Source organism: Dipodomys spectabilis, unplaced genomic scaffold, assembly GCF_019054845.1.
Source record: "Dipodomys spectabilis isolate Male_0828 unplaced genomic scaffold, ASM1905484v1 ptg000004l, whole genome shotgun sequence".
Taxonomy (NCBI): domain Eukaryota; kingdom Metazoa; phylum Chordata; class Mammalia; order Rodentia; family Heteromyidae; genus Dipodomys; species Dipodomys spectabilis.
In genome coordinates this window covers 12,590,538-12,611,429 of record NW_024870681.1, presented here as the reverse complement: position 1 = coordinate 12,611,429, position 20,892 = coordinate 12,590,538, and the positions used below count along the sequence as shown (strand labels likewise).

The window sequence follows — 20,892 nt, the reverse complement described above, 5'->3', positions numbered from 1 at the left end:
TTCTGCTGGAAAAACGAACGAGGAACAGCATGAGAGCTAAAACATGAAAAGGTTCTGTTAAAAGCATCCATCCGCATGTTTTCTTGTGTTTTGCTGCTGGTGATGGTTTTGTTTTGTGCCAGTAGTAGGGCAAGTGAGAGAGAGAGAGAGAGAGGGAGAGAGAGAGAGAGAGGGAGAGAGAGAGAAAAAAATCTCAGAGTCTGTACACTGTTCTTCAACTTTTTCACTTACAGCTAGGCTAGTGTTCTACTTCTTGAGCCATAACTCCACTTTCAGATACCCAAATGGGTAATAACTCTCCCTGCAGGGAGGAAAGACCATTCAGCTCCTTCCGGTGTAGTTTAATTAGTAATAGACTAAGAAAAATGGTTTCTGTGTATGTTTGTACTTGTTTATACTTCTAATATTAATATAGCAGATTTTTTTTAAAAAAAGGAACAGAAAATATCTTGTTAAAAGTAAAACCTAGCCAGCATCAAGGCAAAACAGATAGATAGATAGATAGATACATACATACATACATACATACATAGAGAGAGATAGACAGACAACAGACAGACAGACAGACAGACAGACAGACAGACAGACAGACAGACAGACAGACAGACAGATAGATAGATAGATAGATAGATAGATAGATATAGATAGATAGAAAGATAGATAGATAGATAGACAGACAGACAGACAGACAGACAGACAGATGAATAGATGAGGTAGGTAGTACTCAGTAGCAGAATCATCTTTTCCACATCGGATGCAGATTTTAGTACCCACGCCCAGTACATGTGTGTGTGTGTGTGTATCTACATAAGTGTTATTATAATGTGACATAGCACATGTGTACATGTTATTATAACATGCTGTGCATGCACTGAAGAACTTCAGATGGGCCTTGGCAAGCTGAGAATTATCTCAGAGCTTTGCAGAAGCTTGAGTGTAGGCCCAGCCCTCGGGAGACTGAGTTGGGAAAATGACATGAGTCTGGGCATGGGAGACCAGCCCCGGCAATATGGCAGCCCTCCATTTCAAGGAATAAATGAATGGTGAATTAACGGATGAATGATCCAGTATGTTCCTTCTGACTCAGGCGGGTTGTCACACACCCTGCCTTCACACTCACTTGCCAGGTGGTTTCACCCACTTTCTACCATGACACACTCCTTCATGCAGTTATTCTACAGAAATACACAGCACAAACAGCAAAAATAGAGGCCCGGTATCTCGGAAACTCTCACTTGTACACTTGCTTACCCAGCACCGCCTCCACACAGGTCCCCGCCACAGCCGAAGCTGAGCACCAGTTCTGCCTTCCTGTTCTCTGCCTCCCACTCCCAGAAGTTCTGCCCTTCACCTCTGGAAGCTTGAGCCATGGTTTCTCTCCTGGAACACTTGGAATCTTACTCAAGCTCCACATCGTCTTTTTCTCTTTTTTTAATATACGTTTATTATCCTTAAGGGTTGTACAAAGTATTTACCATCCAACAAAGCAGTTTATGAATGCAATGCATCCTGATCAGTGTCACCCCTTTGGTCATTCTCCACCACCACTCCCAACCCTACCTCCTACTTCCATTTTCTTAATTTTGTAGGATATGCATGGAATTTTGTGACTACAGTTTTCCTCTCCCCTTCCTCTCTTCATTGTCTCACATCCATCTTTTTGATCAGTACTATAACCAACATCCCTCCTTACAATTAGATCATAAGAAGTTTGAGAAAAACACATTTTTGATTATAGCGTCTGGAACAATGGTTTAAAACATTAGTTGAATGAAAAGTGGATATTCAATAACCTTTTTATGGGGGTGGGGGAGGTCGGTCATGGGGCTTGAACCCTGGGCCTGAACACTGTCCGGGTACTCAAGGTGAGTACTCTGCAACTTGAGCTACTGTGCCACTTCCGGTCTTCTGGTGGTTAATTGGACATAAGAGTCTCACAGACTTTTCTGCCCAGGCTGGCTTTGAACCACAATCCTCAGATCTCAGCCTCCTTAGTAGCTAGGATTAGAGGTGTGAGCTATTAGTGCCCTGCCACAATTATATTGTTTAACAAAATGAAGCAATATTGAGCAGAACAAAGCAGGTCAACCCCATATGACCTATCTCACATGAAGACTTCTTATAAGCTGCACACACACACAGAGCGGATCTCCTGGAAGTAGAATCGGAGCCTGAGGAGGAATTAGGGATGGGTGTTGGGGAGAGTTTGACTGACGGGTAAAAAAATAAATAAATAAATCACAGTAGGATAAATACGTTGTGGTGCTTTATAGCATAGTAGACTGGCTCTAGTCACCTATAAGATATTATATACTTGGAAACAGCTGGCATACGCTTTTGAATGTTCTTCATGAAGGAATAACAAACGCATGTGGTGATGGCTATGGTAACTGGCCTAATTTGATCACTATCCAACATAAATTTGTAACACAATTGAAGTTACTACATTATCATATAGACATCAATGATAGAAGCACAAATGTTAACTGTGACCAGCAAAGGATATAGCTTCTTTTTGTAAAGATACTTCATTTAAAACCCCAATGGTAATTTAAAGCAATTTGTTATATTTTTCTTTATTCCAATAAGGTTTAAGTGTAGCTAAGAAACAAAGCAAGTGGCAGTGGACCTTTACTCTCTCTAAAGGCATTAGCTACAACTATAAAGCCAGGCAGAAAAGTCTGTAGTTTACTGGAAAGACATGGCAGAATTTCTTCTCTGAACAGACTGTTCCCAGGCTGCCTGTATAATCCTTCTATGCTGTTTACAGAGAAGGATTCCTGATTCATTTGTAATTCTGATTGGTGTGTATAATTCTGAGACTATAAGTACCTAAAAGAATCTTGCAAAGCCAGAAGCAGCTGTCTTGTAGTGAAAAGGCAAACTGGACTTGGAGTAAAAACATGTTTGATTTCTCATTTTGTCAGCCGCTTGCTGTATGACTGATCACCTAAACTCACCAATGCCCTACCTGTAAAACTGTGATAATTCTATCTCCTTACTGACATTTAATAAGAATCGATTTAAATAGTGGTCTTGATAGCCCCTTATCAACGTTTCCCTTGCGAAGTTTCAGTATGCAAATGCCAGCAGTGAAGGTTATGTATTACATTTGAAAGATCTGGTCTTTGCTGTCTTGTGTTTCAGCAGAATAAGGAAGGGTCAGTTTTTCTCTTTCGCATAAATTAGGTGATCTGTCCAGAACCGCAAATTCTAATGAGTTTCCCTCAAGGTAGAAATTAGACTAGATAATATGTAGAACTTCCTTTAGGTCTAGAATCTAATATTCTCATTCAAATCAGATATGAATTAGTTTCCTTTATTATGATACCTGTCCTCTAACTTTCACCCAGAAACTTCCGTCACAGATAGCGAAACTCACTACTGCTTTTTCAAATTTTATTGGTTACATAAGCTGTTAGATAGCTTGAGTTGTGAGGAGTAAGGCTATCAGAACGATTAATTGCCCTTTCTTCTCAAGTAGCCTTCTGAGGGATGACCTTGATCATACTTCTTCTCTGTTTGGCTTTGCTTCCATGGCCCCCTCACTGCGCCATTCAGATTGACATCTCCTTTGAATGCATTATGACTGGTGGCAAGACTCTCTCCTCGGAAAATCAGGAAATATTTTTCCTCCTCCTTAACACTCCCTCATTCCTTAATCCCCTGCGATCAGAGCTGCCACCCCCATCATCCTGCTGACATTACTGTCAGGTCACCTCCCTGACCCATCCAGTGTTCTATTCTTGATCATCCTTCTTCAGCTTCTCTGCAGTGCTTTTACAAATACTCTCCCTTGAACATGTCACCTCCCTCGACTTCTTTTGACACTCATAAGAAAGTGGTCTGTGCTTTAGAGTTGAAGAAATAGTTTGTAAGGAGACTGGAGAAAATCTTTGTTCACAGAATTTCTCTCAGGTTTGAGAGCGAGGAAGTGAATGTGTGATAAGAGAGCTGGAGATGACAATGGATAGTTGTAAAATAAAGATGAGACCACACACACACACACACACACACACACACACACACACACACACACACACAACTTGAGGTGGATATGTTGATTGCTTTCATTGTGGCAGTTGTGTAGTGGATATATCTATAGATCCAAACTCATCCGATTATAAATGTTAAGTATGTGCAGGATTTGTATGTAGATGATACATTAATATAACTGTTTATAAAAAGAAACAAAGACAAAAAATAACTAAAATCCCTTTCCTCTACAAAGGCACATGTGGAGGGTTTATATATTTATTAGATACGTTTTATACCATGTTTCTTTTGATATACAAATATGTATTCATATAGGTGGTTATAAAACTTGCTTCTTAGAATATAAGTGATCTGTTCTACTAGAAGACTTTCTTGTTGCTGAGTAACCAAATGGGTAGGACTGAAGACCTTTAGTAGAGATAAATGGCTCCACAACATAGAGGAGGAACTGAGTGTCACTAACAGTGAGAGATACCTCAGGGGAAGAAAGGAAGTGACCACCAACGTCCATATGAAGGAACCTCAGAAATGTCGAACGGTCATGTCTGATCGAAACTGTATAATGTACTCTAAGATAGGTTACAGAATCCTCTTCTATGTTTCCCCTACAAAATCCTCAGTAAAGTCTCTGTCATTTAGGGTATTTTCAGTGGTGATGGACAATTTGCCAAAGTTGGTATCTGCAGAAATGGAAATGCCCAGTTTGAGTGGACTAGATAAACAGACTACATGTTGACACAGCCACATGTAGATGGCATAGACCATATTATTTTGGGTACCCCTACCATCCTCGCGAGTGAAGCAGAAACAGAATGAAGGGTGCTGATTTTGCAGCTGAGGTAAAGGCTTTAGAGTTGTGGGGAGATGTGAGGCAATTTATTAGAATGAGTAAATGGCACAAGAAAGATGTTGTCTTGGTCTGTTTTCTGTTACTGTAACATAATGCTTGGGGCTAGAAATTTTATAGAAACTTCCTTAGCTCAGCTCGTTGCTGCAGTGTCTGGTAAGGTCCCTCTGTCTCTGCCACAACACAGTAGATAGCATGGTAGCAGGAACATCTTTAAGAGGAAAGCAGAAATGTGCTGAAAGGATCACATGACAAAAGATAGAACAAGGAATCAAAGAGGAGGCAGATCTATTAATTTATAACAATCTGCTCTCTCGGGAACTAATTCACTCCTACGAGAAATAGTCCACTCTGAGATATCAGCATTGCTTCCTTCACAGGTATGATCATGATTTACTTAATACTAGACCCATTTCTTTTCATTTTCTTCCTTTATTTATTTTTTTTTTTGGGTCCGGTCATGGGGCCTGAACTCTGGGCCTGGGCGCTGTCCCTCAGTTCTTCAGCTCAAGGCTAGCGCTCTACCACTTGAGCCACAGCACCACTTCCGGCTTTTTTCTTTTTGCTTATGTGGTGCTGAGGAATCGAACCCAGGGCCTCATGCATGCAAGGCAAGAGCTCTACCACTGAGCCACCTTCCCAGCCCCTTCCTTTATTTTTTTTAACAGAAGTCCTGGGGCTTGATCTTAGGGTCTTGTGTTTACTTGGTTTGCCCACGTGGCTGGCAATCTACCACTTGAGCTATGTCTCTAGTCTGGCTTTTTTGCTGTTTTTTTTGTTTGTTTTTATCAGTCATGGGGCTTGAACTCTGGGCTTGAGCTCTTCAGCTAGCATTCTACCACTTGAGCCACAGTGCCACTTCCAGGTTTCTGGTGGTTTATTGGAGATAAGAGTCTAATGGACCTTCCTGCCTGGGGTAGCTTTGAACTCTGATCCTCAGATCTCAGCCTCCTGAGTAGCTAGGATTATAGGAATGAGCCAAAGACACCTAGTTTTTGCTGGTTATTTTTTTTGGGGGAGGGGGTCCAGTTGTGGGGCCTAAACTCTGGGCCTGGACGCTGTCCCTCAGCTCTTCAGCTCAAGGCTAGCGCTCTACCTCTTGAGCCACCGCACCACTTCTGGCTTTTTTCTTTTTGCTTATGTGGTGCTGAGGAATTGAACCCAGGGCTGCAAGTATGCAAGGCACGCACTCTACCACTGAGCCACCTTCCCAGTTCCTTGCTGGTTATTTTTAAAGATCGAGTATTGTGGGTTTTTCTGCCTGGGTTGGTTTCAAATTATGATTCTCTAGGTCTCAGCTTTCTGAGTAGGTAGGATTACAGCCACTGCCACCAGTTCTCTGCTCCAGCTTCTGTGTGTGTGTGTGTGTGTGTGTGTGTGTGTGTGTGCGTGTGTGTGTGTGTGTGTGTTATAGTGTGCCAAATTTTTGTGCAATCTAAAATCACACTATGATTCCCTTCTCTCCATTGCCCAAAAAAATAGGATTACAGGCATGAAGCCTCATGTCCAGCCATTGTTCCCACCTCTTTAAGGACCCTTTAATGCTGTTACGTTGGTGATCAAGCCTCCAAACCATAGCAGATGTGGATCTACTTGAGTCTTCTGAGTCCAACAAGAATCTTTTCTTTCTTATTCTAGTGTTTACAGAAAGAGCTTTATTTGTGTTTATATTTCTTCTGTTTTTCTGTTTTCATTGCTTCTTCCCAGGTCCTCAACATGCAGATTTTTCCATGAAAGTTAAATTTTTAACAATGGCTTTAACGATCACATTTATGTGACTGACACTCCTGAACACAGAGACCCACATCCTTAATCTTGAGTTCTCCTTTAAACCTTGAATCCTTATATCTACTTGCCAACTAGACATCTCCACTATCTCCACTTGATATGTCTCAAAACTCAGAATGTTTTCTCCCTGTGGTGATGCTGGGTGCTACTGTAGTCCAAGATTCCTATATTGAAATGAAAACTAAATAAAAGGCAAAGGTCTTTTATTGTACCTTTCACATCCAATCAGGCAGTTATGAAAGTCCTATGGGTCCTACCTTTGTGGTGTCCCTCTAGCTTACTCTTTCCTTCATTTTCATCCTAGTTAATCAAGGCCCTCTCCATCTTATAGCATGATTTTATATTCAGTACAAGTTAACATATACTGAGTGAATTTTAACATACTGATATAATGACGGATGAGGCCTTGAGAAATAAACATAGTGCTCACAGAAATCTTAAAATTATCCCTTGAACATATGTTCACTTCCAGGGTCTTTTTTTAAAAACGTTCTTTCTTGCTGTGCCTAAAAGGAACACTGGCAGAAAAGCTATGATCCCACTCAAATATTTTACAGATGAGCCACTATGGCGCAACTATTATGAAAGCTACTCTCTGGTACTCTGGAGAATTTTAACACAGATCTGAATTTCTAGGAGTATCTAAGGGTAAATTCAGACCATTTTATCACCAACATTAGAGCCTGTATAATCACCTCAGCAACTCTTATAACAAGCCTTTAAAATACTTACTAAAAGCTGAGTGCCAGTGGCTCATGCCTGTAATCCTAGCTACTCAGGAGGCTGAGATCTCAGGATCGCAGCTTGAAGCCAGCCCAGGTAGAAAAGTCCCCATGAGAGTCTTATCTCCAAGTAACCACTCAAAAGCTACAAATTGTGCTGTGTTTCAAAATGGTAAAGCACTAGCCTTGAGTATAAGAGCTCAAGGACAGCAGCCAGGCCCTGAGTTCAAGACCTACTACTGACAAAAAAAAAATTGATACCTTTCCTGCTCACACATCTTAAAAGGTTCCCCTATGGCCTCAAAATAATGCTCTCGTGTTTTGATCAGCTTTGGAAATGCATCACAAAATATCAAGACTAACCTCCTCCTACCCACCTCACCTCCATCGAGTTGGGGATATAGCTCAGTAGTAGAATGCTCAGTACGCATGAGGTCCTGGGTTCAATCCCAGCAGTGAAAAAGGGAAGAAGAAAGCTTTGTTCCTTTAAGAGAAGATGGAAGACATAAGAAAACATTGCATTAGAATCAGATACCCTGGACTTCTGCTATTTGTGGGGTCTTTTGGACAATCACTTAGTTCTCTTATGCCTCAGTTTCTGTAGTTGGACAATAGGAATACCAACAATACAAATGTATAATGCCTTCATATTTATTAAACATAATAAAATGCACAAAACTTTATGTTAGCTGGAATAAGAGATTATTGTCCATCTACACATTCACAAGTCCCCTCCAGATCTCTTTCCTTCTCCACAGCAGTATAATTATCAATAATTTAATAGGTTTATAGATACAACACACTTCATGGCTTTCAGATCCCTTGCATACATACATCCCTTGCATAATCCACTCTTCCTCCCACTCATTTTGGCTTAATCTTGAAAGAATGTCACATACTATTCTTTTTTTTGGGGGGGGGGGGGCGGTCTGGTCGTGGGGCCTGGGCCTGGGCACTGTCCCTCAGTTCTTCAGCTCAAGGCTAGCGCTCTACCACTTGAGCCACAGTGCCACTTCTGGCTTTTTTCTTTTTGTATATGTGGTGCTGAGGAATCGAACCCAGGGCCTCATGCATGCAAGGCAAGCGCTCTACCACTGAGCCACTTTCCCAGCCCCCCTCATATAATATTCTTATCAATATACTGCCTTCCCTATTTTACATCCCTGTCCCTATTTCCACCACAGAACTCTGCACCAGTGCACTCAAAAATTATGTTCTTCCAGGGCTGGGAAGGTGGCTCAGTGGTAGAGTGCTTGCCTTGCATGCATGAGGCCCTGGGTTCAATTCCTCAGCACCACATAAGCAAAAAAGAAAAAAGCCCGAGGTGGCACTGTGGCTCAAGTGGTAGAGCGTTAGCCTTGAGCTGAGGAGCTGAGGGACAGCGCCCAAGCCCAGAGTCAGGCCCCACGACGGGACCCCCCCAAAAAAAATTATGTGCTTCCAACATAGTTTAGAGTGATAGGTTCTAAACCCAGAGAGGATTTGAATCTCATGTTTGCTGCTCACTAGTATGACCTTGAGATTAGGAAGCGGTTCCTTGAACTTTCAGGAACTTAGTTTCCTTATATGTAAAATGGGAATGAGCCAATAAGGATATAGCCTGATGTGTGGTAAGTTCTTAATAATCCTTAACTAATACAATCAAAGACAACTAGGAATCTGATCTCATTTCTTTTCCTTTCTACTTCAGGCATCTTTCAGCCCAGATTCCCCCTTCAATTATTTTTTATGTGTTTGTTTCCAGGATATTTGCTAAGCACACACTACATTCAAAACCCTGATCCTTGAATAAACATATGTATTACATGTGTGACTGTTCCTTTCTTCTAGTCCAAAAATTTTGCATGAATTGTATCCTTGAGCTTCCTTCTCTTGTCTTATAGAACAGAGAATAAATACGAGGGTGTTCCAATATCAAATCATCTTGAGAATATCCAAGTCCCCAAAAATGTTATTCAGGAATGAAGGTGTATCTACCTGGCAGAATGTTTGGCTAGAACAGACAGGCTCTGAGTTCCATCTCCAGCACAAAGAGAAAGGGTATTCATATTTTAACAAAAGACTTCTTAGATCCCTTAATGTAGTAATATTTAGGACACAATAACAGGAGACAAGGTAAAATACCTGCCTTTCAAGATTTTACAAGGGATGAAAGTCAAGAAAGCATAGAATTATGAGACAGCTTGCCACTTTTTTTTAGATTGTTTAACTGTGGAAACATTTATTGCAATTGCTCTAAGAATCTGCATTCTATCAAACCTACTCTGTAAAAGCTTTTGTGGAAGTCCTATTTCTATCTTTTCCTCTACTAATGTAGCTTCGCCCATAACCCATCCTTTGACAGTGGTCTACTGGAAGGCTTAAAGGAGAATCTTTGATTCAATAAACATCTGTCAGTTAAAATATATCAGATTGCTTCAGACTGTATTGCTGTAACTACTTGTACGGCTGTTCTTGCATATTTTTTTTAAAAAAATCACTTAGGTTTTAATGTATTGCTTAATTCCCATGAGAATTCATGGGGCTCATCACAAGCAACACATGGTTTTATTAGAATCCTCAAGAACTTCATCCAGAACATATTTATTTTTACATTAACATTGCCATCTGTTTCTCAATGTATTGTGTAATTTTTAAAGTCACATCAGGCTAGTAGAGGCAAGTGTATGGCCCACAGGAAGGAATTATTCTTTAGAAGCTAGCCATGAAGACCACCACATACCAAGGCGTGGCAAATGAGGGATGCTTGCTATCCAGGCTATTGATAGGTCTTTGCTTAACAAATCAGCTAGTGAAGGGCTCTACCCTTCACTGACCTTCTTAGCACACTCTGCCCCAGTTCCACTCAGCCCCTAGAACTCTCTAAGTCTCAAAGATCTGTGTCCAACATCAAAATCCCTACGCAGCTGACTTGGCATTATGCAGCCTCCGCTGGTCATTTATCCAAGTAATTTAACAAGAGTGAGAGATCAGGACTACGACGCATTTACATCTAATGAGTAAATGGTGATCCCCCAAATATAGCCAAGTTAGAGTGCTGGGTTAGCAGATTTGGGAGTATAAAAAGAGCTGGGGGCCACACTCCTGAAATTGCTCCTACTACAGCATCTACAGGTAAGTGTTCACAAGTTTCCTTTTTTTTCCCTCTGTGTACTGACAAGCCATCAGATTGGGTTATCAGTTAAGAAAAGACAGCAACACAGTGGCCTTTCTCAGAGCCGCTTAAATGTAAGATCCAATATTAAGGACAATGTGGGCAATCAGGTGGCAAAACAAAATACCTGCCCATCAAGAAGGTTCTTTTAAAGGGAAGAAAAGTCAAGAATATAAGCAAATATTAGCCCAAAGGAATTCAATGGTAGAATAAAACTAAATAATATTTGTAGTTCCCTCTCTTATTTTCTAGAGGGATGTCATTTCATTCAATTAGCAAATTAGCATGTTAACTTACGGTGACTCCTGTATGGCTGTCTTGAACTATTACTTAAAAGTTTGGTGATGGCTGAAATCTCTGACTACCTAATGCCTAAAAGTCTGGTTGCTAATGATGGACCTTCATGATGGCCTTGCATGGTATGACTTCTGGGTCATGTCTGACAGTGTAATAAACAGCAGTTATCAGAGTGAGTGTGGTGTTCAGACTTGGAATGTTTGATTTCAGAACACCATTTCCATTGGAAAACTTTCTATCATCGACTCATAGGGCTAAAAGGAATTTTAGAGACTTTTCTGGTCTATCTGTCTTATTTTTTAGGACAAAATTAAACTCCAAAGAAATGACAATGCCGATATAACAGAAGTGGTATTAGGAATCTGCAACTTTAGCTTCAACTCTTGCTTCTCTTGAAACTAAAAATTCTAAGTGGACGTTAATACATTAATTTTTTCATGTATTTTATTATTGTTGTTGTTATTAAGAAATTGTGCAAAGGGGTTACAATTCTGTAAGTCAGGTTATGAGTACGATGCTTCTTGGTCAATGCTACCCCTTCTTTAATTCTCTCACATTCTCCTCTTCCTGTCCTCACTCTCAAGTTACATAAATACATTAATTTTCTTCTGAGAAACTTATGTAAATTTCAGAATATAATTAGAATTTGTAGACTGATAGAGAAGAAAGCAACCAGAATCATAAAACAAATCATAAAACATGGTTTTCTGTGGCATGTTCTCAGGCTCTGTAGAAGTATTATAGGAAGTAAATAGGAAGTTTGTTTAACTTTGGTACTAACAATTTTTCAGATATGTATAACTTCTTCAGATAGTGACATAGTTTAGAAGCTCCTGGGGTTAATGAAGTTATTTAGTCTTAGATGAGTTTCCAGCTACCTACCTCAATTTCTCCTGGGGGAATTTAGAACATGTAAGAACATTCATCCTAGACCTCTTAAAGAATTGTTGGTCCATATTCATGACTCTTCTCCTAAAGGAAAAAGAATCTGACAGTTTTGGATGGTCTCTAAATATCCAAATTACAATCTGATCATTCCCCTTCTTCTTTTGCCCTGATCCCTCCCAGCTCCCCCAAAAGATGAAAGTTCTCATAATACTATACTATTACAAAAATGTGTCTGATTCTTCCTTGTTTCTATTTATTGGAACAGTCCTCTTAGCACTTTCTAAATCTTGAATTTTTATATGAACCTTATTCTTTTATGTACTTTATAAGAAGTCACAGTATTTTATATACATATTTAGCTTCTTTTTAAAAAATAATGTAATTAAACAATTATTATAAACAGTGATGGGTTAACCAAAAGGCAAAATGGAAAATTTATTTGTATTCCACACTGTCCATTGAGTGTCTATAAAAATATGGATAAGGTATAACAAAAACAACTTCTATATTTAAATCTTTGTCGTTCATTTGCTTTCTGTTTGTTTCTGATTTTTTGAACCAATCTCAAGAAGACAATTTTCTTCTTGGAGGACATTAACCATCACTTTGGAACCAGAAGGTAAGAATTACTTTTATCTTAGTTGCAAATGTGATCGGTGAAATTAGCATACACATCACATTCTTGCCAAATCTATTAGAAGTTGACAACTATGAATTTGAGTCCAATTACTGAAGTTTTCTAAAGGTAGATTACAGAATATGCAAGTTTTACCAAAGGAAGAATAGTTTCCTAGATTTGCACTGAAATGTATCAAATATAATGTGGAACTTTAACATGCAAGCTCCAGGTCAATTATACTTAGTAGCTCAGGGTTCAGGTCTGATGCCTAAGAGTCAGTTTTCATATACTAGCTAACGTTGCTGACCTTTGGCAGACCTGTAATCCCCATATCCATGCAGCTATGACTTTGCTCACAAGCAATGCTGAAAGAGTAAGAGATTGTTCAAACTTATCCATGATGTAATAAGAAAACACTTTTCCTCAAAAAAATGTATTTATTAGAAGTAATTCTAAAACAGAGGGACCTGGACAAAATGACGTTAAGTGAGTAAGTAAGGGAATGAGTCAGCCTCAAAGAGACAGTGGACATATTTCCCCTCATATGTGGAGGTTTGATCTTAATCATAAGTATATATGTAAACATATACAGGATCGTATGCATATATGTGCAACCATCAACTAAAGTGTAGTATGTGCAGAGGAAGATTCCAATTAAGTAAATTCCTTTAACAATTAACAAGTAAATGTCATGAAGCTGGAATTTGTCATGTCTAAGGGAAGGGTGAGGAGGAAAGCAGTAGATGAATGAAGAGAGGGAAGGTAGGAGAATGCAGTCATAATATTCAATGTACATATGTGAAAATGGAGTTAAGAAAATTTGAGGAGGTGAATGGGGCTGGGAGAGTTGGAGAGAATTATGAAAGAAATGAAAATGATCAAAATGCATTATACGCTTAAACTGAGAAGTGGACAGGAAACCTTCCTGTTCCAATACTAAAGATAATTTTTAAAAATAATAAATTTAAAAGAGAGGTCATCCTAGGCGAATTTTAACCAAAGAAACCGAAATATCCTTGAGTTGTAACCGCACTGTTGCTGACACAATGGGATGGCTGAGAAATTCCTAGGAGAAGGAAGACAGTCACAGGCAATATTGGGAACACAAGGGAAAGGGGGAATGGAGGTGAGGTGGGTATGAGCAGCTATGTCAATTAGAAGGTCCTTAGTGACAGGAACAGGTAGTGTGGGTGCAGGTCGTGCCGATAAAAGAAAAGTGAGGCCAATTAAGGGAGATTCAGATGGTAGAATGCAGTAGTCACCATGCTTCCTGTGCCCAAGGAGTTAAGTAATCTCTACTCAGGTAAAGTTCTCCAGCCAAGAATGAATGGTTTGACCCTGGGGTTTCAACACCTAGCTGCCTAAGTATATGGAGAAGACTTGTGCCCTAGCAACCGCATGCACTAAGAGGATTGAGGGGCTTTGCTGCCCAGTGAAGGGTAGAGTGAGTCAGCAGAGTGACATGGCTGCCAGTGGGCGGTCACCACCTTGGCCATTACACCTAGGTCAACAGAGGTGAGGACACCCTCTAACAGGGGACAAGATGTGCTTTGGATATCATACTTAAAGAGATTAGCAGGAGCAGATTCAGGGGAGAGTGGCCAGGACAGTAAAGGTGATTCAGAAGAAGCAGATGAATATAGTACTGGTGCTATTTAGTGTGAAGAAAAGACATTAAGGAGGACACCGAACAGCCATCAGATGGATGAAGAGTTGTCCCCTAGGAAGAGCTGAGTTTGTCCTTTTGGAATCAAGAACTATGATGAGGACTGATCATCTGAAGGTTCCAGAGAGCTAGACTGTAAACTAAGCAAGAAGTGTCTTGAGTTTATCAAGCCTACTCCAACTGGAAGGGAATTGTGCATGGAGGCTTTCTACTAGACTGACCATTACCTGTGCAATTGCTGAGATAACTCAAGCATCACTTGGGTAATATGTTGAGGAGGCAGACATTGGGCTCTGTGTCATGGCTAAAACACATTAGGTGGAAGGAGAGAAAAAATCTCTACCTGAAAATTAATCATAACTTGAGTCCCAGATAGAAAAGTTTAAGGTTTTTTTTTATTGTTGTTGTTGTTGTTGTTGTTGGGTTTGGTTTTTGTTTTGGGTTGTTGGTGGTGGTGGTGGTGGTGGTGGTTTCTTTTTGGTTGTGGGGCTTGAACTCTGGGCCTGTGTGCTGTCCCTGAGCTCTTCAGCTCAAGAAGAGCACTCTAATACTTGAGCCACAGTGCCACTTCCAGTGTTCTTGTGGTAAATTGGACATAAGAGCCTCATAAACTTTCCTACTTGGGCTGGCTTTGAACTGTGATTCTCAGATCTCAGCCTCCTTAATAACCAGTATTATAGGCATGAGCCACCAGCATCCTGGTCAAAAAAAGTTCAGCTTTTAAGAAAGACTGAAAATAGGGCTGGATGTGTGGCTCAATTGGTATAGTACCTGTCTAATAATCAAGAGAGAAAGAAAGAAAAAGAGAAAGGAGGGAAAGATAGAAAAAGGGAGAAATAGAGAAAAAGAGAAAGAGAAAGGAAAGAAAAAAAAGAAAGAGAAAGAAAGAAAGAAAAAGGAGAGAAGGAAAGGAGATAAAAGAAAAATGCGAAGAAAGAAATACAACTAACCATCAAGTATTGTAGTCTTTCCCCAACTTTAGGCTTGATTCTTATGTTACCATTACAAATTTTACAATATCTAATTTAATACTAATTTAATTCAATTATTAAGTGAATTTATAGTACTAGTATTAAATTAGTACTATAAATTCACTTAATAATTGAATTTACATGGATTCTTTTTTCCTTTGGTTTTGTAACTTCCCCTTGTATTCTTGCTGTGAAAGTGTGGATGTCAATATCATCTGAGAAATTTATATAAGATGTTCAAAGTTTCAAGCTCCATCTCTGAAGAATATGATTGGATTTATAAGTACATTAAAGTTTACGAAATACTGCTGCTGAGCCAGGTACCGGTAGCTCATACCTGTAATTCCAGCTACTCAAGAGGCTGAGATCTGAGGTCATGGTTTGAAACCAGCCCAGGCAGGAAAGTCCATGAAACTCTTATCTCCAAATAAATCACCAAAATGCTGGAAGCAGAGGTGTGGCTCAAGTAGTAGAGCACTAACCTTGAGAATAAAAGCTCAAGGACAGCACCTAGGCCTTGAGTTCAAGCCTCAAGACTCACACCACACACACACACACACACACACACACACACACACACACACACACACACACACATACACATACACATACACACACACAATTACTGCAACTGAAGAGTCCAGATGGATTCTTATATAAATTAAAGTTTAAAGATTACTGCTTCATATCACTAGTAAAGACAAATGTAATATACTTCCTAAATCAGCCAGTTTTTCCTTGAGACCAAGTCTGTCTATGTAGCCCAGTCTGCCCTCACTCAACCATGCCCAGCTATCTTGTTTTATCAGTTTCAACAAAACATTACCTCTGAAATTGAGATACATATCTGTGAACTGAATATTCTAGTTCAAATTAGCTACGTTTTTCTTTGTTTATGGGATATGCAACTTGATGCCACCCTACATTTTAATAAAATGTTAGCAGACTTTAAAGTAAGTGTCTAGTTACTGAATTAAGAAATATTCACCTACAATCATTTTGTGCACAACTGGTGAGACTATACTGTGATCTTGGCTTTAAAAAAATGAAGTCATCGGTCATGGTGGCAGCTACCCATAATGCATATATAGGAGGATCTTGGACCAGTTTGGACCCAGGCATAAGCATAAAACCATATCTTCAAAATATCTAATTCAAAAAGGACCATGAGCATTGCTCAAGTGGCAGAGCACCTACTTAGTAAGTTCAAGGCTCTGAGTTCAACCCCTAGCACCAACAAAAAGAAAGAAAGAAGAAAGGAGAGAAAGGAAGAAAGAAGAAAGGGAAAAGGAAGGAGACAGACAGAGAAAGCAATGAAGAAAAAGGAAAGTAGCCTGAGAAAATTCAAATAGTATTTAAAATACGTAACCCGCAGGTACGATTCTGAGGCTCTTGTGAAAGAATCCAATTCCATGGGCTTAGAAGCAGATTCTGCTGCAGATGGATTTGATGTGTGCTATCTTCTGACATCATTTTTGAGTGTGGTGCACATCTCTAAGTCTAACTAAATAACAGAAGGCTGTTAACATGTATTCTGCCAAGATTCCAACATGCTATCATGTGGTCATTCTCAAACTGTGCCCCATGAACCCTTAAAGATAACTCAAAAGATACTTGAGATTAAAACAATTTTACAATAACACCCAGCTATTTGTCAATTTTACCATGAGAATGATCCAAAAACAAAAGTAGATATGGATAACTCCATTGGTGACTTACTACAAATCAAGTGATATTCCTTTTTTTTTTTTAATGCCTGTCCTGGGGGTGCTGTCCCTGAGCTTCCTTTGCTCAAGGTAAGCACCCTACCACTTGAGCCACAGTGATACTTCCAGCTTTTTCTGTTTATGTGGTACTGAGGAATCAAACCCAGGGCTTCATGCATGCTAGGCAAGCACTCTACCACTAACCACATTCTCAGCCAGGAGTTGTGATATTCTTGACTTCTATAGATTGGCACCAAGAATGACTTTTAAAATTTTAACAAAATTGCTAATTTGATTTAATCTCATGTTTTTCTGTGCTGGTTCTGGGGCTTGAACTCGGGGGGGGGGGGGGGTCGGGGCTGTTGCTGAGCTTTTTTGCTCAAGGTTGGCACTCTACCATCTGAGTCATGGCTCTAATTTCAGATCTCTGGTGGTTAACTGGAGATAAGGTTTCATAGACTTTCCTCCCCAGGCTGATTTAAAAGTATGATCCTTAAATCTCAGTACCTAGATTGTAGGCATAAGCCACCAGCACCTGGAAAATCTCAATTCTTAAATGTGCATCTTTTTGATAAAATTGAAAGAATACTGCAGTCTGGTGATCATTTCAGGGGAAAGCACATGTGCAGTTGTAAGAATTAAGAGCTGAAATGGCCACTTCATTAATAAAGTACCATTTTCACTCGGAAGATCAACTAACAAGCAGATAATGGTTATTCAAACTTGGATATTTGGCAGCAAATTCTCAAAAGGTAGAAAGTATGATTATCATTTTGAGGAAAAAAACTGACAATATACTTGTGAATGATACATTTGAGCCTTCAAGCAAGAACTGGAATATAAGAAAACATATATCCTATCACCATTCTCTTGGCAGAACCCTAGTACTTCATTTTTATCACTATCTTGGTGATGATACTCGTGGTTGTGAGTTTTTTATATTGTATAATAAAATATGTGCACAGCTGGAAGTTCAATGTAAGTCAGAGAGATAATACTTTCCAAATGGCCACTGTACAATACACATGTTTATTAAAGAAGATATATTTAAAATGCAACATGGAAGACAGTATTGATAACACATGTCTGTAACCCCAGTCCTTGAAAGACAGGGTCAGAAGGATTATAAATTGGAGGCCTGCCCAGGTTACATATTAAGATTTTGACTCCAAGAATTAAAAAATTAAAAATGCAATGGATTAAAGTGCAATGTCCAGGAAGTGGAGGTGGAGATCAAATGATAAACTGGCAGACTTGAGTGGAAAAAGCCAAGGGACAGTGCAGGTCATTGAGTTCAAATCTCAGTACTGGCACACAAAAAGGTACCATATCCAAGTTGTGGGCTTGGATATTGAGAAAGGTGGGCATCCTCTCTACCTGGAGAAGAACCCTGTGTTATTCCTAAAGGCAGGCAGGACAGCAGTGGGAATACCTCCGGCCATGGATTCCTGTGGCACAAACACACTTACACACACTGGTACTCTAATATGGGTCTACAATTCCTTTTTATTTTTTGGGGGGTCCGGTCATGGGGCCTGAACTCTGGGCCTGGGCGCTGTCCCTCAGCTCTTCAGCTCAAGGCTAGCACTCTACCACTTGAGCCATAGCACCGCTTCCGGCTTTCTTTTTGCTTATGTGGTGCTAGGGAATCGAACCTAGGGTCTCATGCATGCAAAGCAAGCACTCTACCACTGAGCCACCTTCCCAACCCTTGGGTCTATAATTCTTACACCTAAGGTTTTACCTTATCCAGAATCTGCCTTCTCCCTCTTCAGCTTAATTTTAGTGCATTTAGTTAATTGGGTTATAATTGTGGATCTATTTTCAGAGTTCATGTTGCAAATAGTCTTTGAGAATCTACCACTTGTCAAGTTTGTATACAGCATCAGAAAAAAAGCTACTATGTGAAAACATGATTAACATAATCTTTCCTTTTCCAAGTTACTTTACTATGTAAAGATCTGGGCTATTTTTATATTCACTTTCGCCAATAAAAATGTATGCCAATAGACTAAATACAGAAGCAGACATGAAAATCCACCTGTCTTTCTGTGAGGCAGACATTAGAAATTCACAAAAATGAAAAACAGTGTCATTCTTTCTCAGCAGTATTTGGAGAATATCACTTGTAAAGGAAAAATATATTGTTCATGCTAATCTGTAAGGAATTGGGTAGTAAATTTTTTAAGAATCAGTACCTTTTGCTCAATTTACATTTTACTAGATATGACTGACATAAACAAAAACTCCTTAGGTTCTTATAATTTACTTTAAAAAAATGTAAAGGGTGCACACCTATAATCCCAGCATTCAGGAAAGAGAAGCAGGAAGATGATCAGCTTGGGCCAACCTGGGGTACATAGCAAGACTCTGTTTCCAAAAAAAAAAAAAAAGAACATTAAGCAGTTAGGCAGGGTTCTGACATCACAGAGTTGGATAACTACTAGTGTAATAAAAACCACGTAAGCCATCACACTAGAGACTGACTGCCCTTAGGGAAATGGAAGGTAAAAATTAATTATTAGTGATTAATTCTTTCTACTCTGGCAGGTAGTGGAGCGATGGCTCAAGTGGTAGAGTACTATCCTTGAGTGGAAAAAGCCCGGGGATAGTGTCCAGGACCTGAGTTCAAACCCCAGAACTAGCACAAAATAATAATAATAATGATGATGATGATGATGATGATGATGATGATGATGATGATGATGATGATGATGATAAAAGTCTTGTTTCGTTACCAAATAAACGATGCCCACATCATTTACTTGTTGCTAGACTATCTGAAATTTCTATTAGGAATTACTGCCATTGTGATAAATATTTTCAGACTTATAGAAAATTTGGGAGTGGTGCTGAGGGCAGCAGGCTCAAACCAGATGTCCACTTGACAAGAAATGCTTCCTGCTGCTTCCTTTTCTCCATTCACGCTGGCTTCATCTAGTTGGTTCGAAATGGTATATGCCAAACTAATTGAGGAACCAAACTAAGACATTCTCCAAAATAATACCCAGCTTTCATGCTTTTTTCCCCTCTCTTAAAGTAAATCATTCCTTCTCATTTATCCGCATATGCCCACTCTGTGCTTTAGACTTCGTTATAGATACCTTGGTCTATAGGTTCATCTCAGGAATCTTTAAAACCAGGCCCGGTATTTGGATGGAAATCACAGGTGGGGTAGATGGTCCTGTAGAAGGAGCAGTCATCCACGCACAAACCCAGCAGTGTCCTCTTGCTCTTCCCAGCCTGTCGTCATCATGAGCACTGACGCAGAGATGGCCATTTTTGGAGAAGCAGCTCCCTACCTCCGGAAGCCAGAGAAGGAGAGAATCGAAGCTCAGAATCGTCCCTTCGATTCTAAGAAAGCCTGCTTCGCAGTGGATGATAAGGAGATGTACGTGAAAGGCATGATCCAGAGTAGGGAGAATGACAAAGTCACCGTCAAGACCCTGGATGACCGGGTAATGTTGAGCTCCGATGTCATTGATAAGGGGGTGGGGTTCCTTGGCTGCCTTGGGAGTAGAATATAAGAATCACATGCTGGTCCATAGGAATCTGAGGATCAAATAAACTTACATGTACTGTTCTGGGGAGAGAGGGTAGGGGAAAGCTGCTATTATGTATACCTTCAGTCTTGCCTTTCTCACTCCAGAATTTTGGCTCTGTGGGATTTCGTGGTGTTTGCCTTGGAGGAAAGGAGAAAGGCAGAACAGTTGGAACAGGGTGGATTATTTAAGGAGAAATTGCTGCTTATTGTAAGCTGGGGAAACCAAATGCAGTCTCTGAGCCACACTGGTCTTACAGAGGAAGCTCAGAAGGATGAGACTATCTCAGTGTGGATAATCAGCATCCTTCCATCAGATCTATTGGAGCGTGGTGGTCATTTTGCAAAATCTAAGCCAGTACTCTCAAGCACCTTACTTTCCCAAAAGTTGCCATCTTGCAGAGCATTGTGTATATGAAAGATCATCTCAGTTCACAAACTCATGCATAGGAGAAAAACCTGGCTTTTATGTATTTCTATTATTATGATGATTGAACTTGACCTTATTGCCAGCCCCTTTTCACTGGGCTAGGAAAAAAATGTCTTCTATCACTCTTGGAGTCTCACTGGCCCCCTCTTGAGAACAGTGTCACAACTTTGGAACTTTATACCGTATGACATTGAGGCTTCACTGCCTCCCTGGAGGATCTATTAAGAAATGTGTCAAGGGGCACTCAAATGGTGTAATTCCTTAGAG

The 20,892-nt window shown here is 39.9% G+C and overlaps 1 protein-coding gene across 2 annotated transcripts in view; it reads left to right on the top strand.

Moving 5' to 3' along the window:
* Positions 1 to 19,908: 19,908 nt before the first annotated feature.
* The window catches only part of Myh13 (myosin heavy chain 13), a 52,511-nt gene continuing 51,527 nt past the window's right edge, over positions 19,909 to 20,892 (top strand). For both annotated transcript variants that reach the window (XM_042691466.1, XM_042691476.1), the window contains exon 1: positions 19,909 to 20,112. In XM_042691466.1, the coding sequence (XP_042547400.1) occupies positions 19,909 to 20,112 (204 nt within the window). The remainder of the gene's footprint in view (positions 20,113 to 20,892) is intronic.